This window comes from Bubalus bubalis, chromosome 10 (assembly GCF_019923935.1).
Source record: "Bubalus bubalis isolate 160015118507 breed Murrah chromosome 10, NDDB_SH_1, whole genome shotgun sequence".
NCBI lineage: Eukaryota > Metazoa > Chordata > Mammalia > Artiodactyla > Bovidae > Bubalus > Bubalus bubalis.
This window is the reverse complement of record NC_059166.1, coordinates 33126649-33153847: the sequence shown is the minus strand read 5'-3', so window position 1 is coordinate 33153847 and position 27199 is coordinate 33126649. Positions and strand designations below refer to the sequence as shown.

Sequence of the window (27199 nt, the reverse complement as noted above, 5' to 3'; positions counted from 1 at the left end):
CCATGAGAACATGTCTGGGACAACCACTGTGTCACCACTGACCACTTCGACATTTTGTTCTTTACTACATCATCCCAGGTGGCATTAGTAGTTAAGAACCTACCTACCTGCCAGTGCAGGAGACTTAAAGAGACTCGGATTCAATTCCTGGGTTGGGAAGATACCCTGGAGGAGGGTATGGCAACCTCCTCCAGTGGTCTTGCCTGAAGAATCCCATGAACAGAGGAGCCTGGTGGGCTACAGTCTATGGGGTCGCAAAGAGCCGGACACGACTAAAGCAACTTAGCACATACGCACATTATCAAGCTTACCCAAGATTTCAGGGCAACAGGTTTGCCATGCCCACCATATTCATCAGTAGGAAAGAAAACAAATGAATATTATCTTATCTGCTGTATCAGACAAGATGAAACCAAGAAAACAGAATCTGAACCAGTTATTTTAAGAGAATTTAATGTAGGGATTTGGCTAACCAGGTATTTGGTGACTGAAGGACAAAAAAGGAACACTGGGGTAACCAGGCAATAACTACCATTCCTGGCATTCATGAACAAAAGGAAAAGGGGAGTGTATGAGCTAGAAGCTTTCCAGGGAACCCTGTGGAGCTGAGGCTCAGAGCCCTAGGGTGGGGTGCTCTGCAGCTGGTGTAATAAGCCAGCTCCTCAGGGGAAGGCCCCAACAGAGCTGGGACTCATCTCTTAAGGGGATAATGGTTGCTGCTGTTATTTTTGAAGGAGGGCAATGACATCAGTTCTGGGTATGGGAAAAAAAGCAGAACTAAAAACTAGAACCAACTGGTACTGGAACAAATAACTGCTGTCAGGCACAGGTACACTGTACTGTCAAGTGGGCAAACAGAAGTTCCTCCACTCCTTATCCAGTCTCTGGTGTCCCTCTAGCGCTGTCTATTGGCAGAACCTAACAGGGAGCCGGGGGACAAAAGAGAAATGTGTTTGCCTACCCTCAACCTCATCATCACAAAGAAGAATACGGCAGTGGGTTTGGAGCCGAGACAATAGCTGAGTAACTAGCACACTAATGTAACTGGATAACAGACACTGTGAAAATGCATGAAGTAAACTGATGCTCACTTGCATAGATTAAACTCATAATTCCTTATGCAAAAGTAAGAAATACGCAGAATATGTGTAATTTGATGCCATATATACAAAGTTTAAAAAGATGAAAAATAGTACTCAGATATTTTTATGCATATGTAATCAACTACCAAGAAGTCATAAGAATGATCAAAAATAATTTTAGGATAATGACTTCCTCTAATAAAAACAGACAACGGAAGGAGAAGAATGCATTTGGAAGGAAACACAAAAAGTATCCACTCTGTTCATAGCATCTTATTTCATAAACTGGGTAGACGGTACATATTCTTTCACTTAATGTCTTGTAGTATCCCTTTATTATTTTTTCTAGTATATTTGGCTTTCTTTTACATTAATAAGGTATTTAATTTATGAATAGGTTCCTAGTCATGAGGCATGAGTTAGGACTGACTGATAAGGCACACATCTACTCTCCATCTACACACTTCCTATTTTTATTTTCATGGGTCAAGAGCATATTTATGCTAGATGTCTCCCAGCAAGAGTAAATTATAAGCAATTTCTTTTACATCATGTCCCAGTGACAGTGCTCTCACTAATCCACTGATATGTTCTATACATCCCTAAGACACGTAAATCTGAATTCATATATGGTCATAGTGGGAGTATGGTCTGGCCAATAAAAGATATATATCTCCTACAGTAGGATCTACAGAACCATCATGTCCCAAATACAGACAGACATCCATTTTGGCATCCATTCTTAGTAATTTATTTTTTTTATTAAATTTAATCCATTCTTAGTAATTTAATTTTTTTTCACATGCTCATTTTATTTAGAAAGTAGCTCTTTCTAAAGAGCTACTCCTTCAGGTGCATTTCCCTGAATCAAGGCCAAATGAAACTATACTTGAGTTGTTTGGTAAATAAAATGTGCATGTGAAAACCACTGATGAGATACGGATTAAAACATTGTAATGCAAACAATTTTACAGTTAAGTGCTCTTAGTTTTCCTTGGGACTGGTGCTATTTGTTTTTCATTTTTGCTTTCGCTTTTAATGAATTCTAGTATAGCTGACAACTCTAAATGTGAATCAGGGGAAGAACTGTCCCTTAGAATCTGTGAGGAAATCCTTGTTTATATCTTTCTTAAACCAGTGAGTTTAACTTCAGAGGCTGACTACCAGTCAACACTGAAACTTCTGAAAGTGAAATATGACTGTGCATGCATCATAAAACACACCACAAAACCATTGCATAATGTCTAACTTCCTCAAGCAAAATGGACAAATCTGAAATGGTCTATGTTTTATGAAGAGATAAAAGAGCATACAGTTTTGATGATTTTGGAATATTTACATACATGGACATTCCCCATCACTAAAAACAGACTACTCAATGTTGAAAATAGTGTTACTATTAACAGTCATGGTCTTTGTGTTATGGTATTTGTGACTTTAAATTAAACCACAGCCGTTAAGTAGGACTATTTGGAGCTATGACTACCCAAGAAACAGGACTAGGTATTAGTTTTTCTAGAACATCTCAAAACAACTTTTTTGTTAAGAAAAACATTGGAGTTTATGTTTCCAGTGGAATTCCAATGGGTTTGTTTCCATCTGATTAGAAAGCAAATCCCCCCACAAACATTAGCACAGAAAACTGAATAAATTCAAATTGTCTTTAATGTCAAATGGAATTCAGTCATAAATCTCTTCAGTTCCCCTCATTCCCACCATTACTGCTCTCTTCCAAGGCCATCATTACATTTAAAATGTCCCTGAATCTCTTCTGCTCCTGCTAACAGACACACAAGTAGACACATGTTATATGGCAAACAAGGCTGGAGCCAGGATTTGATCCTCATCTATCTGGCCCAAACAGCGATCATACCATTATACCATACTGTGACATTTCAGCATAGCCAAAAAAAAGAGGCAAAATTACTGTAGTCCTTAAAAATAATCCTTGATGAGGAAAAAATATTTGGAAATCATTGGTCTATACTAGTGAGCTAGTCATTCAATGTTTCTTAGTAAATCTGAGATGAATCAATGAATATGATAAAGTGATGTTCTACACCATCACAGCATACTGCAAGGTTATGATCAGTAATAATGTGGGTATCATCAGGTACGTTGTTGCTGAGTTGCTGGTCCCGCCTGAGATGGAATGTGCGTCCTTGGTGTACCATCTCCCAAAGAGCGACACTGTTAGGACAGGCTCAGATGATCCATTCCTGTTTACCAAACGCCCATCTTCTAGTACCTAAAGAAAAAGTGGGAAGGGTATAGCCAACTTAATTAAAATATACATTACAAGCAGACTCATGATTCTGAAACCATCCTAGATATCACAGTTGATCAAGTAGGTTACTAGGAAAGGGGCCTGGGGCCAGGGCTTGGGGAGCAGGTGGGAAGGGTAGGGGACAGCTATTTTATATGTAAGGAAGACTAGAGCCTTTCTATAAGGTTCAATAATTGAGTTTACACAATCAAATGTAACACAACCTTTAACAGAGTCAGAAATCATCAGTAGCAAAAATTTATTGAGTCCAATTATATTCAGGATAACCAGGAGCCAATTATATTCAGGATAACCAGGAGCCAGAAGAGTACAGATAGCACTCTTCCCTCAAGAAGCTTAAAAGTTAATAGTAAAACTGAGCAGATTCCAAATATAAAGAGAGAAATCAGTATAATAGTATCTTGGCAAGAGAAGCAGGTATGTGCTTAGGAAGTCTGAGAATGAACTGGTCAGCTTCCCAAATTGGGAAACAACCTGCTACAAGGAGGAGCAGTTGGGAATTTCTCCCTGGGGTTGTATTATGGAAGACTGTACCAAGTGGAAATCAAGCAGCAAACGCTCATTCTAAAACAAATATGTGTGTGTGGCAGGGGCTGGGAGGGGTGAGGTGGGTGGCCTTCCCCAGACTCACAGTGTGCTAGACAATGTGCATGCTTTCTCATTCCCATTTGGTTAGAACCAGTGAGATATTCTCCCCATTTTATAGATAGGAAATTCAGAGGTTAACTGACTTGCACAAACTTGCATAATTAGTTTCAGAGACCAGTGCAGTGGTATGTAAGCTCACAACAACAGACTGTTAAATCTCCAGGAACTTTGACAGCTGGTTGTTAAACATGGCTGTTCTTGAAACTGATCATGGTAAGAGTATTTCAGTTCAGTTCAGTCTCTCAGTCGTGTCCAACTCTTTGCGACCCCATGAATCACAGCACACCAGGCCTCCCTGTCCATCACCAGCTCCTGGAGTTCACTCAGACTCACGTCCATCGAGTCAGTGATGCCATCCAGCCATCTCATCCTCTGTCGTCCCCTTCTCCTCCTGCCCCCAATCCCTCCCAGCATCAGAGTCTTTTCCAATGAGTCAACTCTTCGCATGAGGTGGCCAAAGTACTGGAGTTTCAGCTTTAGCATCATTCCTTCCAAAGAACACCCAGGGCCAATCTCCTTTAGAATGGACTGGTTGGATCTCCTTGCAGTCCAAGGGACTCTCAAGAGTCTTCTCCAACACCACAGTTCAAAAGCATCAATTCTTCAGTGCTCAGCTTTCTTCACAGTCCAACTCTTACATCCATACATGACCACAGGAAAAACCGTAGCCTTGACTAGATGAACCTTTGTTGGCAAAGTAATGTCTCTGCTTTTGAATATGCTATCTAGATTGGTCATAACTTTCCTTCCAAGGAGTAAGCATCTTTTAATTTCAAATCCCACAAATCAGAGCTTTGTTTCTCCCTTAGAGAGTGGCTTGTTACAATTTATAGTGCATCACTAGTTGAAGATTAGTGAAGAGAAGACTAAACCATATAGTCAAAAAGAAAAGCAAGGATTAGATATGCAAAAATTGTCAAGTCACAGAGGCTTCTCTGTAAGGGAGTAATGTATGCAAAATAATGGAACAAGAAGAAACACAAATAGACAACAGAACAAGAATAAAGAAAATGAATTTATAGAAAGAAACACAAATAGAGAGACAACAGAACAAGAAATAAAGAAAATGAATTTATCAGTTGTGGAAAGGACTGTTTGGATGGGGGAAGAACTTAGAGGGTAAGAAATTAGATGCTTCATAACTAGAAGTAGAAAATAGCTAAATATCCTCAAAGATAATTATTGTAGTGACACATAGACATAAAAACACAGCTCACTAACAAGCTGTCACATGCACAATCTGTTGGTAGTTAGTTAAGTGTTCCTTGTTTCCAAATTGTTCCTTGTTTACTAAATTGTTCCTTAAAGGAACAAGTATGAAATACCAGAGGTATATTTCAAATTATAGTTGGGTGAAAGTTTGAAACAAGTTAAACACAAATATTTAGTTTTCTTGTGACTTTTCATTAATATAGTAAAATCGTGTCTATGTTAACTTCCTTGGGATTAACTTTTCCATATCAGTGATTGTCTCTTAGGTTCTAGCTAGAACTTAGCATTTTTACTAGTTTCCTGTTACAAATTTTCCTAAAATATACTGTATAATTAATTGACCTCCTAAGTAGTATATACTCAATATAATTTGATCTTTTTGATTATTCTCTTATACCTGTAGTTCTTATCCACCAAAATCAAATCAATCAATCAACCCATCAAAATGTGGGACTATGGAAAAATACAGGTCTCACCCCCAGAGACTCTGATTTACAATGGGACCTGGTCTCTTACTCCTCCAGTCTGTCTGCACATTAACCTATACTTACATGATGTTCAGTATATGTGGCCTAATCCTGGCAACATTTTCCTCTAGTTGTTGATAAACGGTTAACTAGGGAAGCCTTCTGAGGTAACTAACTAAAAATACATCCTGATACTTGTACAGTGCTTCACTGTACAAGCGCTTTCACATGCATTCCCAAATCAGTGAGGAAGATATTCCCCCCACTTTATAGGTAGCAAATTCAGAGGTGAACTGACTTGCACAAACTTACATAATTAGTTTCAGAGACCAGACTTCTGATAATATACCAGTGAAAAAGTGCAAGTGAAGTCGCTCAGTCGTGTCCAACTCTTTGCGACCCCATGGACTGTAGCCTACCAGGCTCCTCTGTCCATGGGATTTTCCAGGCAATAGTACTGGAGTGGATTGCCATTTCCTTCTCCAGGGGATCTTTCCAACCCAGGGCTCGAACCCAGGTCTCCTGCATTGTAGACAGACGCTTTACCATCTGAGCCAAATAGTAAAGCAATGTTTCCCAGAGTTGTGGTTAGTAACACTTCATACTCTTAGCTAGGACTAGGGGTGGGGAAAAGATAAGAAGTAAATGTGTTGAAATCTCTGCAGAAGTGATCTTCAAAGATAATGTGTAAAATGTATGTTAATGGAGAGTCCATAACCAGGGAAACTGGGGAAACACTCAGGAAAACACGGTTGGTGTGACTCTTATAAAACTCTTGTCATCTATGGTATTAGAACTGATATCTCTAGAAACAGCAAGTTAACAGATCAGCAAGTTAACATGATCTGCAAAGTTTCTAGCAAAAGAATAACTAAAAAATAAAATTCTTGATCATTGATTTTTTTTTTTTTTTTTTACTGTTCATTTGGTTAGTTGGTTCTTCCTTTTGTCTATCTTATATGTTTACTTAGTGTCTGTTCCTTAGAACCTGCTGAACTTCAGGGAAAGTCATGCCACAGAGAATCTACACTTGTGAAACAAAAACCAGTACCCTAACTAGGAAACATCCTCCAAGGAACTGTTATATCAAAACCCCTGCTTGCCAGCAGACAAATGCCTCTTTTATAGCTCTGAGGAGTCAACACACAGTGTATCTCATTTCTTCTTTTTGCAAATGAGCTGGAGTAGATGAGATATGGCCCAAATGATAAATATAATGTAAGTGCCTAATTTATTTATTATCATTTTTGGCCATACCCTGTAGCATGCAAGATCTTACTTCCCTGATCAGGGATCAAACCCATGTCCCCTTCATTCGAAGTGCAAAGTCTTAACCACTGGACTGCCAGGGAAGTCTCTGTAAGTGCTAAATTTAAAGAATGAAGTCAGTCGTGTCCGACTCTTTGCGACCCCATGGACTGTAGCCTATCAGGCTCCTCCGTGCATGGGATTTTCCAGGCAAGAGTGCTGGAGTGGATTGCCATTTCCTTCTCCAGGCGATCTTCCCAACCCAGGGATCGAACCTGGGTCTCCCACATTGCAGGCAGATGCTTTACCGTTTGAGCCAGGGTAGATACAATCCCTTCCTCTCCTTCCTCCTTCTATCCAAAAATAAAGGGCCAGTGTCCAAGGATGGGAGGTAGCATGACTAATTCTGAGAATTTTGAGTTGAGATCAACAAACACTATCGAGTTAAGTGCTTAACCAGTTACTATTTTGTTTTATTCTCTCATTGTTTCCTACTGCCTGAAACCATTTGTGATGAAAAGTTTAAAATCCTCATCAACTAGCACCACCCGCTTCTTCAAGTATATTGATGTGGTTCAGAGTGATAGTCACATGGCATCTCAGACTTCGGAACTCTAAGGTGATCCGGAAAACGCCAACAGTTTTTTGTCCTTCTCCCATGGATGAGACTCCTTTGTGAGATAAATGTTCTGTCCTCTTTTGGAGTAATTCCTCAAAGAGATACAAGTCTAAGAGTACATGGCATGGGGAAAATTTTTCAAAATAGTACCCAGAAAATTAGATTGTGTGCTCAGTTGAAATGGCAAGGCTTAGCTAGGTGGGATGAGCGGTGACAAGGGAGATCCAAGAGGGAGGGGATATATGTATACATATAGCTGATTCACTTCATTGTACAGCAGCAACTAACACACCATTGTAAAATAATTATACTGTAATTAAAAAATAAAATGAATGGCAAGGCTTGCAAGATACAATGCACACATACCACTAGACCCCATGTCTTCCTAAGCTTACCTGAGTGAACCCTACCCTCCCTTCTTTCACTTCCTTGAATTTGCAGATAATTTCAACTTATCGACACATGTTTGTGCCAGGCTATCAACTTTTAACAATTGGATTTCAGTTCCAGATCACTTACATCAGATCTGATCATAGTTTTCTACAGGTGGCACCAAAGTTTTTGTTCCAGCCTCAATGTGCTCCTGAGATTCTCTGCCTTACTGGGTTTTATGGCAGCCAAGGATTCCAGTTCTCTGAGTTTCCCAGCCTTAAGGCTGCACTGTATGTTAAACTGTTGGTGTCACAGAATTAAACATTATTACAAATATGACATATTCCAATCTGATAATACAAGCAGACACAGATATATTATCATAAGCAGTCTGCAATTTTAAAGATTCCCTTGCTTGATGCTTTGGACTAATTAGCTTAGATCCTATTTTTCTTTTGTAAAAACAAAAAATGCAGTGATTCCATTCTAGTTTCTAAAACTCTGCCACCATTTGTCACAGTTCGATGAAGACATTAAATTCCAAACTTGTGGAGTGTGTGTATGTACATGTGTGTATATGCACCATGTACTAAGTAGCAGATATACACCTGCAGAATCATAATTTTAATTTGAGACCAGCTTAATTTGTGGATGAACTAGCTATGACCACTGTGGTTTATGAAATAAATATTTGATTTTCTGTTTGTCTTCACATGTTAAAAAAAAGAAATTAAAACTCTGTAAGTAAATATACTGCAATGAATGGTTTCTCAGACAAATAGGCCTTAGGTATCTTATTGTGTTATTCCAACAAAGAACAAAGTGTCATCACATAAGAATTAGTTGCTCTAAGTTACAAATATGGTCACAAACCGCCCCCCCCCTTTATCCATACCCTTTACAGTATGATCTCACAGCTCTTCCCATTGAGAATTCTGCATCATTTATTTCTTCACCCTTTGAATCTACATTGGTCATGTGACTTGCTTATGGTAGATGAAATATTTGCAAACGTGGTCCAAGCAGAGACTTGAAAAGAACTTGCCTATTTTGTCTTTCTCTATTTATGCTCTTGGACTCTTTCATTTAATTTAATATGTGGACAAGCCCAGGCTTTCTGGAAGATTAAGGGACCACAGAACGTGCCTCCAGTCATTTCAGGACATGGCCATCACAAACCAACCAACCCCAGGCAACTCACTTGCTAGCAGCAGATGCATGAATGAGCCCAGCCAAGATCAACTGAGCCCCTTCTAGTCCAGAAGAACAGCTTAGTTTACACCCAGTTCACAGCACCAACCACAATATCAGGGCTAAAGAAATGGTTATTGTGTAAAGCCACGAAATTTTGAGGAAGTTTGTCACACAGCAAAGGTTAACAGAAACTGTTTTCTTAGCCTGTTTTGTTTGACTTCAGAAAACAGATAAAATGAAGAAAATCTTAAAATTCTCCTACCTCAAATTTTTCAGGTGCCAGCTTGATTTCAGTAAGTAGCACTTCAGGAAAAACATACTCTGTTCCAAATGTGCCGCTTAGAGAGAACATTTCAAATCTCGTCAAAGCAGTTTCTACTGGCTGTCCACAAGTTGTCAAATCAGTAGATCTGCATTTCAGCATTGTGCATACCTGTGTAGAAGAGATGCAGATAAAATCCAACACCTTGAATCTAAGTTACTTGTACTAGAACTGTTGACTCAGTTTATAGCAAAGAAAATATTTTCTCCATTTGCTAAAGGGATTTGGATCATATAATTAATTGATTTATTGGAAATGGCAAATGATTAAGAGCCAACCCACACATCCTGGGCAACCAGTGGATTGAAAGAAAGAAGCCAGTTTTCATAATAGGAAAGAACAAATCCGACTCCATATTGGATCTGGTTCTTTTACTTTAACCTTTGTATTCTATTGTTTTTGCTACAAGTCAATCACTAAATGGAGATTGGTGCGCTCAATTGCTCAGTCATGTCCAACTCTTTGCAACTCCTTGGACTGTAGCCTGCCAGGCTTCTCTGTCCATGGAATTTTCCAGGCAATATTACTGGAGTGGGTTGCCAATTCCTCCTCCAGGGGATCTTCCTAAGTCTCAAACATCTCCTGCATTGTCAGGTGGATACTTTGCCACTGTGTCACCTGGAAGCCTAAATGGAGGTTGTCTATAAGCTTAAATTATACATAATGAACTGTCTCTGAGAATAGTACCTTTCATGTAATAAGCTAAAATACCTTTGTTTAGCTCATAGGGAATATCTAGACTAGGTCCACTTATGAATGACTACAAGAAGAAAAAATGTACATTTCCCTTCCAGAGTCTGACTGGAACCAGGACTTTACCTTTTTCCCTTTCAGTATAAAAGAAGCCTGACTTCTACCTCAGGAAAGATGGTTCTTTGGGACACTAATCCACCACCTCAGTCTGCTGGCTTTCCAAATAAGGTCACTGTTCCTTGCCATAACAACGCATATCTCAATTTATTGGTCTGTCCCACAGTGAGCAGTACAAGCTTGAACTTGGTATCAGATATAAACCATTCATCTGGCATATCAGATAATGGCATTTGGTCCAAGAAAGTGGAACTCTTTGGGCAACAGAAGTACTAAAGTCAAAAGGATGATTAGAATTTTGACCATTTCTTTTTTTTTTTTCCATATCTGTTTCCTTAGAAGAAAGCAATGAGGCACAGAGTATAATAATAAAATACAAATGCATAGCCAACACGATACAAAAAACTTGCACTTTAAAAATTTGTCATTGGAAGGGCAGGAAATGACTAGGACATATGGTTACAAGAGCAGTTAAAATAAAAATGATATCCCTCCTTATTGTTAGTTTTAAAAGTTAAAATAAGACTTTATATTTAGATATGTCAGCAAAATTACTTAAGGAAGCCACTTAAATATGCAAGCTAGTTCATTAGTCAATTAGAAAATCAGGTTAATATTTTAATGTATTCAAAGCAAGCAATCAGATGATACTTAGCTTCCCTGCAAATATCATATGATTAATCCCAAAGCATGTGTGTGTGACACTGGCAATGCATGGAGTCAAGCCAAGAAAAAGCACTTGATTCCCTGGGGCAAATATGAAAAGTTAACCCTGGAATGTACTCACACCCAAACACTCGTTTTCACTTGAGTTGAGATTACCTGCCAATATTCTCTTCTCCGTCTCCCATGGAGTCCTGCAAAAGCTCCTAGAACATACACTTCATCCCCCTCCTTTGCTAACATTCTGTAGCTTAAATGACAGCAGAGCTCTTTTTGACAGACTGTAAGGTTTCCTGTACTTTCAGAGAGCTTTGTGAAGTTGAACTCATCGCGGGAAATAAATCCCCTGAAGGAATTTTTAGGTCCTGGAAAGGGTGTGATGGAGGTGGCGTAGGCACTCCAATTCATGGCTGGTGGGTAGGTCAAGGAGTTTCGGGGATGGGAATCCACCTCTGCAAAGAGGATCTTTCCTGACTCTGTTTCCATATCATGATGGTAGACTTTGGGAGAGTGTGGTGCATAGATACCACTGCCTGTGGATGGAAGACAAGTCTTTTAAAAACAAACAAACAAACAAACCCAACACCCCCAGTTTCCCCATCAAAACTGAGCATATGGTCATGTCACAAGATTAGTTACGACATAGCACAAGGCACTGAACACCTAAGTACTTCTCCTATTCTCCACTGGAGGAGATTAAATTGAATGATCAGTGGTCTCATTCAATAAACTTTGAACATAATTTATTACCATAACAGAAAATTAAGCCAAATATTAAAACCACTGAATCATTGAAGTGTTTGAGATGTGCATGCTAAGTTTTTACAATAGTGTCTGATCCTCGGAGATCTTATGGGCTATGGGCCACCAGGCTCCTCTGTCCATGGGATTCTCCAGGCAACAATATTGCAATGGGTTGCCATTTCCTCCTCCAGGGGGATCTTCCCAACCCAGGGATAGAACTGGCATCTCCTATGTCTCCTGCGTTGGCAGGCAGGTTCTTTACCACTAGCCCTTTGAGAGGTAAGGAAGGTAATATAAAAGAACAGTCCCTCCTGTTCTCCATTGTGGTGGTTTTCAAATATGTCCAAAAATTCTTCATCACTCCTCTCTCCAATGAGTGGATCTAATTTGTTTTACCTTGAGTGTGGGCTTGGCTTAGTGACATACTCCTAATGAATATAACGTGGTAGAAATGATGGTAGAAATGTCATAAAAAGCTGTGTAGCTTTCCCCTATCTCTCTCCATCTTTCTCTCATTACTAGCTCTGGAGAAAGTCAACTGCTATATCATGAGGATACATCACATAGCCCTATGGAGAGGCCCATGTGACAAGAAATGAAAGTCTCCTGTCAACAGGCACTGAAAAAGAGAGGAACCCTACCAAGAGCCATACAAGTGAGCCATCCTGAAAGCAGACCTGCCAGCCCCAGTCAAGTCTTCAAGTGACTTTTAGCCCAGGCAAAACCTTGATGTAACCTGAAGAGATGGCCTGAGCCATGAACACCCAAGCTACTCCCAAGTTCCTGACCAACACAAACTGTGAGATAACAAACGTTTGTGGTTTTAAGCCACTTCCACTTTTTACTTCTTGAGTAATTTGTTGTACAGCAACATGTCAATAATACACTCCTTTGCCTTCACCAGTTTTAGAGCACATCTTGTTTAGTTTCCTATTTTGCTACATACTGCTGCTGTGTAGTCACTTCAGGCATGTCTGACTCTGTGAGATGCCATGGACTGTAGCCCACCAGGCTCCTCTGTCCATGGAATTCTCCAGGCAAGTGTACTGGAGTGGGTTGTTATGCCCTCCTCCAGGGGATCTTCCCAACCCAGGTGTCAAACCCAGGTCTCTGCATTGCAGGCACATTACCACTGAGCCACCAGAGAAGCTCTTGCTACCTACCAGCTGATGCCTTTAGCAGGTTACTTGCATTTTTGTGTGTATCAGTTTTCTAATCTATAAAACCGGACTGATAATACTCAGCCCACACATAGAGTTGTGAGGATAAATGAAATAATACACATAAAAGTCTTAACACAGACATAGCTATTATAACCAACAGTAGCTGTTCTTTTCTTCTTTTTTTTTTTTTTTTTTTTTGGTGAATGGATACAAGCTTAGTGAGAAGTCCAAACAAAGGACTAAAAAAAATTACAACAGGTCGTATCCAAAGCATGAGTTTCTCCCCATTTAGAAATATAATCTGCAAACCTCATCTGATCAGGGATTACCTGTCATTTTTAGGCTGACATTATGTGTGTTTGCTGCAAGAAGATTAACTCTCATTCCCATTGCCCAAGCCGAATGAAATTCAATAGCTGTCAAAAAGGGCAAAACGTTCATCCAAGCTGTGGGAAACAATATGGTGTCCACATGGGAATCTTTCACCAGGGTCACAGCAGGATCATGGAAGAGGATATCAAAGCACGTGAAAATGCCAAACTTTCCAAAGGTGGTGTTGAAAGTCACCAACTCTGGCTTTTCGGGGACATCAAACTGAAACTCACGGTAGAGGTTGTACTGTAATAAACACACAGGATAAAATCAGAAAAGCCTTATTTATTGAAGAGATGACACATGAAGACCCTCCAAGTTAGTAATTACCTGCTCAACAGTGGGAAATATATAGAAAGTGAATGCCACTGTGATTGGAAGCTAATTTTCAAAGAAAAATATGGAGAAATATAGTTTTTCTCTGTCTCTCTGTCTCTGTCTCTCTTGCTGTCCTTTTCTTTCTCTCTCCCCACTCCTATCCCTCCTTACCTCCCTCCCTCTCTCAATTAGGGGCCAAATAGCTCCCAATGAATTGCAAACACTATGTGCTTCTTGAAAGCCGAAGATATACATCACTATTCTTTGAGTCCCTGATACCTAAAAATAAAATTGTTGTTGTTTAGTCGCTGAGTTGTGTGTAATTCTCTGCAACCCCAGGGACTGTAGCCCACCAGGCTCCTCTGTCCATGGGATTTCCCAGAAAAGAATACTAGAGTTGGTTGTCATTTCCTTCTCCAGGGGATCTTCCTGACCCAGGGATTGAACACGAGTCTCCTGCATTGGTAGGTGGGTTCTTTACCACTGAGTCACCAGAGAAGCAGAAATATAATAGACACACAATAAATATCTGTTAAGCAGGTGAGGGAGGCCCCATCCCTCTTTACCATGTCCCTTCCAAAGTAATCTCAGGGACTGTTATCCAGTTTTGAAAAGTGTTGTTAAACATAGATGTTTTATTTCATTCTGATTTCTTCCAAGTCAGCTTGAGAAACAAACCTAGTCTAATTTGATAATCAGGGTCAATAGCTTAATAAAATCATTTGCAAAGCAGGAAAAGCTGAGAGTTGGAAGCAAGATTATTAAAACTCCTCTCAAAGTTTATTTTCGATCTAAAAAATTTGTAATTGAAATTTACTAGCATTTTAAGAATCAGTCGACAAAGTTCTCTTATCAGATCCATATGTCAGAGGATATGGATCACAAACTGTTCTTAGGTACCCTGATGGAAGAGTGAGAGCTTCTTACTTTAGGATGACTCAGGCCCTCACTAGCTGCCCACATCCTGTACACTGTGCCATCCTGCCATTTACTGGGTCTGGTTAAGTGGATTGATCAACTATGTTATCAGTTTAACTAGGTAAACACTTACAGAATAGAAGAGTAGCTGCAAAAATAGCCTTTAAAATGATACTAACAATGCAAACACAGTCTCCAAAATAACAAAAATGACATTCCTATTCCCAATTTGAGACACATTTGTGAGAACATAAAAGTTTAATTACATTTGAAAACAAGTTGTCAGACCCACAAGATTACATAGAAAACTCTTTGAAAGTTTTGGGTCTTATTTATAAACACACAAATAAATGCATAAAGAAATATAAACATATTTTTAAGGACTCATTTAATTTTTTTTCCATAGAGGTATGTGATCAAAAACATTTGAAAATCATTGATGCTATATCTTTCTTCTTGACTAAAATTTATTTTTTACCTAGGACTTCCAGGAGATAATTTCTCCACTCAGAAGATTCTGAGGTTCGAATATAAGATGATTAGAAAAAAGAATACGGGACAGGAAAAGGGACATTCACACTGACCTGCACACCCCATATTCATGTAAAAGGTCAATCTCTCTCCCTGCCCAATTTGGTACAAAATTATGACTTTAAGTTATTTTATTCCTTCAGGTTATTTTACTCAGATTTTAAAGTAAAAATTTTATAATTTGACCTTAAATCAATAAAAGGATAATTAAATCAACTGGTATAGAATCTAAAAAAGAAAGATCATTTTTGTAACTTGATAGAAAGCAAAGAAATTAGCTTCTGTGAAACTAATTCATACAATATGAAAACATCTTTTATCATTTTAGTGTTAAATGGTATCCAGGTCAGGAAGCAACAGTTAGAACTGGGCATGGAACAACAGACTGGCTCCAAATAGGAAAAGGAGTATGTCAAGGCTGTATATTTTCACCCTGCTTATTTAACTTATATGCAGAGTACATTATGAGAAATGCTGGGCTGGATGAAGCACAAACTGAAATTAAGATTGCCAGGAGAAATGTCAATAACTTCAGATATGCAGATGACACCACCCTTAGGGCAGAAGGTGAAGAGGAACTAAAGAGCCTCTTGATGAAAGTGAAAGAGGAGAGAGAAAAAGTTGGCTTAAAGCTCAACATTTAGAAATTTAAGATCTTGGCATCTGGTCCCATTGCTTCATTGCAAATAGATGGGGAAACAGTGGTTGACTTTATTTTTCTGGGCTCCAAAATCACTGCAGATGGTGACTGCAGCCATGAAATTAAAAGACACTTACTCCTTGGAAGAAAATTTGTGACCAACCTAGACAGCATATTAAAAAGCAGAGACATTACTTTGCCAACAAAGGTCCGTCTAGTCAAGGCTATGGTTCTTCCAGTAGTCATGTATTGATGTGAGAGTTGGACTATCAAGAAAGCTGAGTGCCAAAGAGTTGATGGTTTTGAACTGTGGTGTCGGAGAAGACTCTTGAGAGTCCCTTGGATTGCAAGGAGATTCAACCAGTCCATCTTAAAGGAAATCAGTCCTGACTATTCATTGGAAGGATGGGTATTGAAGCTGAAACTCTAATACTTCAGCCATCTGATGTAAAGAACTGACTCATTTGAAAACACCCTGTTGCTGGGAAAGACTGAGGGCAGGAGAAGGGGATGACAGAGGATGAGATGGTTGGATGACATCACTGAATCAATGGACATGAGTTTGAGTAAACTCCGAGAGTTGATGATAGACAGGGATGCCTGGCTGCTGCAGTCCATGGGGTCACAAAGAGTCGGACATGACTGAGCAACTGAACTGAACTGACTGGTATCCAGATGGCAGTCATCTCAGTATCCTTTGTATCAATATTAAAATTATTTGTTTTATATATGCAAAAACTTTATCTTGATTCTGGACTTACAAAACCTTTCTTACAGATCTCAGTCTACAATTTAATCCACACTTCTAAAATGTCATTTTTTTTATTGCTCTTTTAAAAAAAGTATTGGTAACATTGTATTGACAAACCTAGATGACAAATTTAGACTGTGTATTAAAAAGCAGAGACATTACTTTGCTGACAAAGGTCCATCTAGTCAAAGCTATGGTTTTTCCAGTAGTCATGTATGGATTTGAGAGTTGGACCATACAGAAGGCTAAGAGCCAAAGAATTGATGGTTTTGAACTGTGGTGTTGGAGAAGACTTTGAGAGTCCCTTGGACTACAAGGAGATCCAACCAGTCCATTCTAAAGGAAATCAACCCTGAATACGCATTGGAAGTACTGATGTTGAAACTGAAGCTCCAATACTTTGCCATCTGATGTAAAGAGATGAATCATTGGAAAAGGCCCTGACGCTGGAAAAGATTGAAAGGAAAAGGAGAAGAGGGTGGCAGAGGATGAGATGGTTAGATAGCACCACCGACTCAATGGACATGAGTTTGAGCAAATTCCAAGTGATAGTGAAAGACAGCCTGGCAAGCTGCAGTCTGTGGGGTTGCAAAGAGTCGGACATGACTTAGTGACTGAACAACAATAAAACATCGTATTATAAGGAAATGAAGCTCTATCTCCTAAACATAGAATATACCCTTCTCAAAGGAGGCTCCATTTTACACAGTCACCCCCTCTTACCTTATGGTAACGCGCCACCAGCTTTCCCTTTGCATCATATACCACGTTGGTATTGTATTGATAATGGCCATTAGAAGGACACATCGTATTATGGGAATTACATGGCTTTTTGTCACCCATATTTGCCACAACATAGATAGAGTTGTTCTTGGCCAGGCAGCTGAGTCTTGCTTGTACTGGTGTATGACCAAATCTAAATCAAATTTTAATTAAAACATTTCAGTGTCAAAGAGAGAAAGGCCAACACTGTATGATATCACTTATACATGGAACTTTTTAAAGTCAAACTTGTAGATACAGAAAATAGAATGGTGGATATTGGAGGTTAGATTGTGGGAAATTGGGGACATGTAGTTTAAGGGTACAAACTTGTTACTAATAAATAGATAAATCCCAGAGACTGAATGCATAACATAGTGCTTATATTCATATATATGCATGTATGATAAACTTTAAAATTGCTATGAAGCTAAGTCTGAATTTTCTCACATACACACAAAAAATACTAATTATGTGACATGATAGAGATCATATTTAGAAGTCACAAGTTAAACTTGATTAATTTTTTTCCAAATGGTATCTATTACTCCAGCAATTCATTATTCATTCTCCTGTAGCAACAGTTTTCATCTCTTCAAGAGATCATTCCATCAACACACACATATACACTAGTACCTCTCATCTGTGGAAAATAAATAAAATAAAAACCTCTCTTGACCCCTAGATGCCCTTCTAATTTATTTTTTTCTTAGGTCCCTAGGTTCTTAGGTCCCTCTTACAACAAAACTCCCCGAAAGAGCTGGCCCTCTTCCTGGATCAGCCCATCTTCTCCTATTCCCTTTGGAAGTGCTCAGATCAGGCTTCGTTGCTATCATCCCACCTGATAACCCCTATTAATACAAGTGATGACAGCCACATCTTACCTTATCTTGTACTACTTCTGCATCAGCTGATGGAGTTACACTCTCCTCCTGGCAACACTTCAGCCCACTTATTGGACTCCACTCTCTCATTCTGCTACTTACTGGGTGCTTTTCTCCACCTCCTTTTCTGATTCCTCCTCTTCTGCCCTGAGTCTAAACACTGAAGTGTCCTGTGGCTCAAGCATTAGATTTCTTCTCTTCTAACTCATTCCATAGGTGAACCCATTTTGGTGTTAAATATTGTCTCTCTATTAGAGGTAAGTTTCTCTTCTTTTTCTAAGGAAACTTTATTCTTTTATTATTTCCAACAATAATCCAGCTCCTAAAGTCTTGAATTTAAGATGTATTGGGGAGTTTGGTTCTTGGTAGTTTGGGAATAGGCAAATGAGCTCTCATTCTGGGTCGTGGAGGCGAGGGTGTCTCAGTTTGTTAGTGGTGCAATCCAAAGCTACATTTACTATCTGGGTGGTGGAACGCCACTGGAACCCCCTGGAAATGGTAGCAGTGTGAGCCACTGCACCAAGACCAGCTCTGAGGGCCGTGACCTTTGGACTCTGGAGATTCCAAGACAATGAAGTGACAAACAGCAGCATAAAAAGGAAGGGACATGATTTTTCCATTTGTGCCTTTCTTTCTAGCTGTGACTCCGTGGCCTCATGTAGCAGTTATGCAAAATAGTCTATAATTCTTATCTTTGGACTTGAAATGAGTGTAAAAAGGAATGCTTGCATGGCTTATTGAAAAATCTGACTACTGTGTCTTTACAATGAACAGAATAACTTTATATGATGAAACTAATGTTTTAGTTCTTACTATAGAAATACTTTTTTTTTCTAAGTTTGTACATGATTAAGGACATAAAAAATGTACTTGACAGGTCTCTTGTTTTACCCAGAATAAAGAATATGCAGACGTGCGGTTACATCTGTGAACAGATCATTCTTTGAGACAGTTCTTCCTCCTCTGAGGACCAAGAGTTTTGCTCTTTAACATTTCTGACCACTGTGAAGTTGGCATACCTTTGTGTGTGCTCAGATGGTCAGTTGTGTCTGACTCTTAGCGACCCCATAGACTGTAGCCTGACAGGCTCCTCTATCTATGGGGCTCTTCAGGCACGAATACTGGATGGAGAGCCATTTCCTCCTCCAGGGGATCTTCCCAGTTCAGGGATCGAACCCACATCTTTTACATCTCCTGTATTGGCCGGCAGATTCTTTACCACTAGCGCCACCTGGGAAACCCAGCATAGCTTTATTGATAAGTTATTAATATTACTTGAGAATAGTCACACTAAATGTGAAAGGAATAGAGTGAGCGCTATGCCAGGATATCTTTTTTAAACTAAGTATGATTATCAATATTTAAAAATGCAACAACTATTCTTTTATAGATGATAGATATTTTGTTTTATTTCCTAAAGCTTAATAGATTTGAATATGGACTTTATTTGTAGAAAGCAAATAAGAGGAAATCTATAAAAGCATGTCTCAAAATAATTACCTATTTATCCATCTTATAAACTACATTATGACATGTGTTTCATTGTGCACAATGTGATTTGGAAAAATATATGGAAAAAAATATGAGGGACCCAGATTTACTTAGATATTTATAGATGGTTCCTGATTTGAATGGGTACTCTTTCTGCCCCCTTCTGATGCCTATGTCAGAAGCTTTCTCTATCTCCTTTATACTTTAATAAAACTTTATTACACAAAAGCTCTGAGCGATCAAGCCTCGTCTCTAGCCCCGAATTGAATTCTTCTCCTCCCGGGGCCAAAAATCCCAGTGTCTTCGCGTGATTCAACAACAACCTTTCATCTTGGGGACTCATACGGGATCCTTCAGGACAAGGTAAGGATGCTTGGAGCTCTAGTTCTTTGTTCTCTTAGCAAACACGTTTTCTGCTGTGCTTTACTAACTCTGAGGTGTGCTTGTGTGAATGAATGGCACGCCCTGCATGAAGCAAGTAAGGAGCCCTGCTCTGCAGTTCCATGGTGATCTCATACGGCTTATGGCAGAAACCTGTCAGGGGTTTATACCGACCTGCCAATGCCAAGAGGCACCCAATGTCTCCTTCAGGAACGGACCAGAAATGGGCAAAGCGTGTGGACCAAACTCTCCTTTCTCGGTCAAACTTTTCAGTGTCTTTGACCATTTCATAACTCCTTGGGAATTAGAAGTACTAACCTAATCTATCGGATCATAGACTTTCAAGGGACTTGTGATCTATACTGTTATTGTGTACTAAGGCTTAGGTCCCAAACTTGAATTGGTATTCAAGAAAGCACCTAGCCTCGCCAGGAATCGAAAGTTCGGAAGCTAGATGGAGCTCTAGCTCCAAGAACATCTCTGAGGTTAAAGGTTACTCAGATTGGGACTGCAATGGGTTTTTTTTCTTTGGTAACGCCGGCTCTTAGTGCATCAGAGGAGGCTGTTATACTGGTGTGGTGATGCTTGGAAAGAACATTTCAGTTTTATGTTTGTGTTGGTCTTATTGTAGTCAGGAAATACTCAGGGTCGTGCACAGGCACTCAGGTGATGAATGTTTCCCCCAGTAGTCTTAGCTTGCGAGGCATTCCGGAAGGTTACTCTGATTCACGCCGGGTGACATCAGAGGCAAGCAAGGTTAAAGGTGAAGAGCTGGACGTCAAGTTGGGATGCTATCAGGTCTACCCCTGGTACATCCTCACCCCATCTCGGTGGTAGAACTGGGAGGGAAGTGGACTGCGCCTGCGTCAGTAAGGGACAGACTAAGTCCGACCAGGAAGGAAAAGCTTTCATTGTAACGTCTGTCTACACCCCCATCTAGAGCAGGGAGGGACGCCTCCGGTAGAAAAATGGCTATGGTCGCTTTTTTTCTCTCTTACAGATGGGAGCTAACAATTCCAGCCTCACTCCTTTGAACTGTATCCTGAAAAACTGGGATAGATTTGATCCCCAGGGTTTAAAGAAGACACACCTGGTCTTCCTATGTGATACTGCATGGCCACAGTATCCATTGGAGGACAGCGAACGGTGGCCAGTTGGAGGGTCTCCTAAGTATAATACTGTTCTACAATTAGACCTGTTCTGTAAAGGAACAAGGGAAATGGGTAGAAGTAGCATATGTGTTGCCCTTTTTCTCTCTGCGAAATATGCCAGACTTATGTCCTAAGGGTATAGATTTGGGCGTGAAACCTTCAGCTCCCTCGTTTACATCTCCTGTCTCAGTACGAACTCAGACTACTCTGGTTTCAGTAGAAACTCAGACCATCAAAGTAAGAGATGAGATGGAGGACAGGAGACAAAGAGAAAAAGAAAAACATGTTTCTCCAATCTATCCCTGGGATCATATGCTCAGAGCAGCCAGAGAGACTGAGGAACAGCCACACAAGCTGTTGCCTCTTTATAAAACACCCACCGGGAGAAATAATCAGTCTGTGAGAGTTAATAAGCCTTTTTCTTATCAAAAAATACAAAGAATCAAGGAGGATCTGGGAGACTATTTAGAGGACCCAGAAAAATATATTAGAGCTTTTAAAGGTGTTACTCTGCTTTATGACCTCACTTGGAAGGATGTGATGTGTATCTTGGGACAAACGCTGACTCCCGAGTCAAAGACTCGAGTTTTGGGAAAAGCGGTTGCTTATGGAGATGAATTGGAGAAGGCAATGGCACCCCACTCCAGTACTCTTGCCTGGAAAATCCCATGGATGGAGGAGCCTGGTGGGCTGCAGTCCATGGGGTTGCTAAGAGTCGGACACGACTGAGCGACTTCACTTTCACTTTTCACTTGCATGCATTGGAGAAGGAAATGGCAACCCACTCCAGTGTTCTTGCCTGGAGAATCCCAGGGACAGGGGAGCCTGGTGGGCTGCCATCTATGGGGTCGCACAGAGTTGGACACGACTGAAGTGACTTAGCAGCAGCAAGTGTTCTGGAGCTTGCATTTAACAGGCAGTTTAAACTCAAACACCAGATGAGTCTTTCTCATGACTGCATTTCTGCTTCCTTACTGTAGATCTCTAGACATTTGCTGGTTACATGGGTGAATGAGTGACTGAATAAATGAAAAGGAATGGGTTGATAAGTACTCTTATCCATGTTAATAAATCTTATTTGAAAATGTTTTTCTCCCTGATTTTCTACCTCCAACCCTGACCTTGTATTTCATGCCAGACTCAAATATATATCCACCAGGGTTACATATCCACTTGGATGTCTATTAAATTACAGCTCAAACTTCAGATGCACAAAATTGATTTCCAAGTTCCATCCCAGACTTGCTATTCCTTCAGTGCTCCTGTAACCGACCAGGACCCTAGGGGACCTAACCAGGACAGACTCCCCCACCCCACCGCCACCCTGCCATATCCTCTACCTGCCTCTTTTATGTAGAAAAACTTTAGTCTCCTAGGCCTCTCCTGAGTCACAAAAATTTAGCTCAAGAATTAATGATTGTAAGAATGTAAAGACATAGTAACAAAAAAACAGCAGTTGGGCCAGGAGGACTGGTAACAATTTAAACAATGGATCAGGCATACAGGAGCACAGAATATTAGGTCTTCCCCTGAGGACATAAAAATCAGTGTCTGACACACATTCCTAGTTGTTTTGCAGACACTAAAACCCTCACCAGATGGGAAAAGCTAAGTGCATGAAGGCCATGAGCATGTAGCAGCCAGACTGGCTGGAATCTGAGGATTGATGATGTTAACCCCTGTGACATCCTGTTACCTCTCCATCAGCTAATCAGAGAATTGTGCATAAGCTGATTACATACCCTGCAACTCTCTCCCTTACCTTGCCTTTAAAAACCCTTCCCTAAAATCCATCAGGAGTTTGGTTCTTTTGAGCATTAGCCACTGGTATTCCTGGCTTGACATTGAGCTTTCCTTCACCACAACCTTGTATCAGTAGATTGGCTTTCCAGTGCCTGGACAAGAGGAACCAATTGGTTCACCAACACTCCCTATGTCCATAAATGGCAAGTTTGTGTCTCCAACTGCTTAGGCCAAACATTTGGGAGTCACTCTTTTGTTTGTTTGTTTGGAGAATTTTGTTTTGGCTATGAAGCACGGCTTGTAGGATCTTAGTTCCTTGACCCGGGATTGAACCTAGCCCCCTAAAGTAGAAGTTCATAGTCCTAACCATTAGCAATAATCTTTGGTGTTGGGCTACTTTGTTTACTTTTATTTGTTTGGTTTTTTCTTGGAGGTGGGGGGTGTTGCAAAAACCCCTATATATCTTGGCTCCTCCCTTACCTCTTTGGAACAGTCCAAAGAAGTATCTGAGCCACTGGATCCCAGGCTTAAGGCCTTGGTAAAGTCCCAAATAAAATATGATTGTCAAATTTTAGATTGTACTTGTTTTTTTCTGTCAACACCCCATTATTATCTCCAAATGACATTCTACATAATAAATGAGTTTGTTTACATCTCTCTTCCCCCACAAGAATATTCATAAGCCATGGGAAGGGCAAAGACTTTGCTTTAATAAGTGCTATATCTCCTATTCTTAAAATAGTATCTGGTATATAGCAGGTGCTCAATAAGTAATCATTGCTGCTGCTGCTAAGTCGCTTCAGTCGTGTCCGACTCTGTGCGACCCCATAGATGGCAACCCAACAGACTCCTCCGTCCCTGGGATTCTCCAGGCAAGAGTACTGGAGTGGGTTGCCATTTCCTTCTCCAATGCATGAAAATGAAAAGTGAAAGTTAAGTCGCTCAGTCGTGTCTGACTCTCAGCGACCCCATGGACTGCAGCCCACCAGGCTCCTCCATCCATGGGATTCTCCAGACAAGAGTACTGGAGTGGGTTGCCATTGAATTAAATGTGACTGCACTGGATGACCTCATGTGAAGAGTTGACTCTGATGCTGGGAGGGAGTGGGGGCAGGAGGAAAAGGGGACGACAGAGGATGAGATGGCTGGATGGCATCACAGACTCGATGGACGTGAGTTTGAGTGAACTCTGGGAGTTGGTGATGGACAGGGAGGCCTGGCGTGCTGCAATTCATGGGGTCACAAAAAGTCAGACACGACTGAGCGACTGAACTGAACTGAACACTGGATGACAGTGCAAACCCATTTTCTTTCAAAATTTCTTTTTTGTAGCATAGAGCTATGAAAGAGGTATTTCAATGCTTTATTTCATAGAGCTATGAAGAGGAATAGAGGTAAATACCTCTATTCCACCTGGAATAGACCTTTCCTCCAACCTTCATCATGTGGCTCTAGTGGTAAAGAATAAGCCTACCAATGTAAGAGACATAAGAGACGTGGGTTCCATCAGGAAGATCCCCTGGAGGAGGGCATGGCAAACCACTCCAGTATTCTTGCCTGGAGAATCCCATGGACAGAGGAGGTGGGCTAATGTCCATGGGGTCAGAAAGAGTTGGATACAACTGAGGCAACTTAGCATGCCAACCTTCACCAGTTTTCATAGCTACTGTGATATTTGACTAGCCCATACATTGGCAAAATATGTTGTTTTTTTTTTTTTTTTTTTTTGAACTAAGAAATCCATCTCAGAATCCTACTGTGAGGTGAAAAATAAATGGATTGTCCCCTTCTCAAAACTTCTAGTCAGAAAGACTGTCCAGCTGTCGCCCCTTTTCTTCCACAACAAACACCATGGGAAGCATCAGCTCAGAACAAGAAGAACAGGAAAGTGGAGCTGCTGACTGTCATGGAACCCAATATTCTCCTCATTGTGTGGTTAAGCTCTTTAGAGCTGAGAAAAGCTGTTTTCTGATAACCCTTACATAAGCTTCAGACTTATCAGTAGTGCCTCAAAAAGCATGGTCTCCATAATCGCCAGCAAAATATGGCAGAGGAATGTTTAATAAACTTAATTTGAGGTACCAGAGTGAAAAAAAAGTATAAAAGGGTAAGAGATGGTGCGAGGATCTGAGAGTTGAGAAAGAATGAGTATAAGTATAGAAGTGTGCAACCTGTACCTGAATAATTCAAGCCTTAGTAGATAGTAGAAGTTATATATTAATATACATATATATTAAATATTTTATGTTTGAAAGTTTCTAAATTAATTTTTCCCAGGAAATTTAGCTTTATGAGCCTAGGAAACTGCAAAATGTCAAAGCATTAAGTCTTATGATTCAGGTCTTTCTGCAAAGGGAAACAGATTCTAGAGCAGAGAGACTATGAAACTGAAGTCTGGTACCATCAATAGAGACTGTCAGGGAGGTGTTTAACAGGAGGATTCCTACGTGCTGTTCCTCACAAGTCCTTTGTTTCCTTTTAAGCGAAACAGCACGCTGCTGCCAGGAACTGAGGTCATTGTGTGAGACAGGCTTGCATCTCCCTTAGTAAACATTCTCTTTATGACAAAACTGCTTAGTCTCGATCCCCTTTCTTGAGGTATGGATTGTCTCCTGACCTTGTGGCCATTATTAATCCCTTGTTCCCTTGGTAACTGTTGCTGTACATTTGATTTTCTGATCTTTATCATAGTCGAAAGAAACTTCTTGTACCCCAGCCTATATATACTCACAGAAAAATTATTAAAGCACCTTTGCTCCATCAGAGCTTAGGTCCTCGTGTCATTTTTGTTTCTCTCTCTCTCTCTCTGGCTAATTCTCTGGAGCATAGAAACCTGTCATGCTCACTCTCCAGGCTTCTAAGACCCTCTCAAGAAGGCACCCTGTGCCTTCACCCCCTCAAGAGGGTGCCTGGTGCCTTCATGAGCAATACAAACCCTGTGTCAAGGGCTTTATTGGTTCTCTGCATAAACCAGGGAATATCAGCCTCTTTCTCTCTTTCACTTTCTTATCGTCGACTCTGGACCACCAGGTTCTGGTCTGTTAAAGGACCCCAACAAGAGACCTTGGAATATTTTCCGAGCACAACCCACTGTCCACTTCAGAAATTAATTTACTATTTATATTAATGAGATTGTCTTCCCCTTAGTTTCTAATCCCAATGATGAATATTTATATATTTCTCCAAATTTAATAAGCATATTAGATTATAGATAATTGTTAAATGGTATCTAAGTACAATTTTAAAAAATCAAATGAATGTCTATATATATATATATATATATATAACTCATACCACATACATGAACAGTTAGGATTCATCATTTTCTGTAGTAAGCATATACATTTTAGAGAATCACAGTACTTTGTACAAACAACTATGACTGGGACTTCCCTCATGGTCCAGTGATTAAGAATTCACCTTCCAGTGTAGGGGGATGCAGGTTCTATCACTGGTTGGGGATCTAAGGAACTAAGACTCCACATGCTGTGGGGCAATGAAGCCCAGGCATCACAACTGGACAAGTCTGCATACCGCAACAAAGACCCAGCATAGCCTAAATAAATAAGCAAATATTTTTTAAAAAATAGGATACTTCAAATACCTGTGAGGGTCTTGACATGGAATCCAGTTCACCTGAGGATCTGGGATATTCTCCAGATAAGGGAAAATGGTTTCCCTGGTAAATTTCCATCCATAAAGTGCATCTTCTGGGGTCACGATGATCTGAGCACCCTGCTCAAAACAAGTTAAATCAAAATTATTTCTCTATGTATGTAGACAATTCAACACTCTAGTCTTCATCAGCTCTCATGCCTGTCTTATGAATTATGATTAACAGAAATAAAAGAATACCTGCTCAGCTGCCTGCTTAATTGCCTTCTCCAGAATATCTATGTTCTTGTTCATGAGGAACAAGGCCTCTTCTGGAGAAACAGGTGTTTCTGTGTCATTTGGCAGTATGACAGCATGTTCATACACTGCAGCTTTAAAAGTATCCAGAGTGCTGACATGTAGAATTATTAGGGCAAAAACTGCCACGGAGGTTTGTAAAGAGGAAGTGCTCATGGCCAAGATATCCTGAGTTCTGCAAGTGAAAGTAACATTCATGTAGTATTTATAGAGGAAGGAACATTTATGTAACATGTGACTGCCAGCTCTTATTTTATAATCTCATGAATATTATGTCTCATCATTTTGGAGGAAAAAAATTTCAGTTCCATGAATACAATCAAAAAGTATTACAAGGACTGTACAACATGGACTATTGATAAAGTGTAATGACAAATTTCAAAAGAAGAATTCAAATATAACACAATTGTACCCTTTTATTAATAGAAAGAAAATAGTTAACTAAATTAACTCTCATGTGAAAACCATGATACAATAAATTTCAGTTTTAAAAATTACAAAAACCAGATAATAA

General features: G+C 40.0%; 1 protein-coding gene across 1 annotated transcript; it reads right to left on the bottom strand.

The window, feature by feature from the left end:
• Positions 1-2729: 2729 nt before the first annotated feature.
• VNN2 (vanin 2) lies at positions 2730-26860 on the bottom strand. The gene is made up of 7 exons (XM_006059299.4): positions 26629-26860; positions 26378-26508; positions 17085-17277; positions 13161-13449; positions 11084-11457; positions 9392-9562; positions 2730-3330 (listed from the first exon to the last, which is right to left on the bottom strand). The coding sequence occupies exons 1-7, from the start codon at positions 26839-26841 to the stop codon at positions 3139-3141; spliced, it is 1563 nt and encodes a 520-aa protein (XP_006059361.3). The 5' UTR covers positions 26842-26860; the 3' UTR covers positions 2730-3138.
• Between the last annotated feature and the right edge of the window lie 339 nt (positions 26861-27199).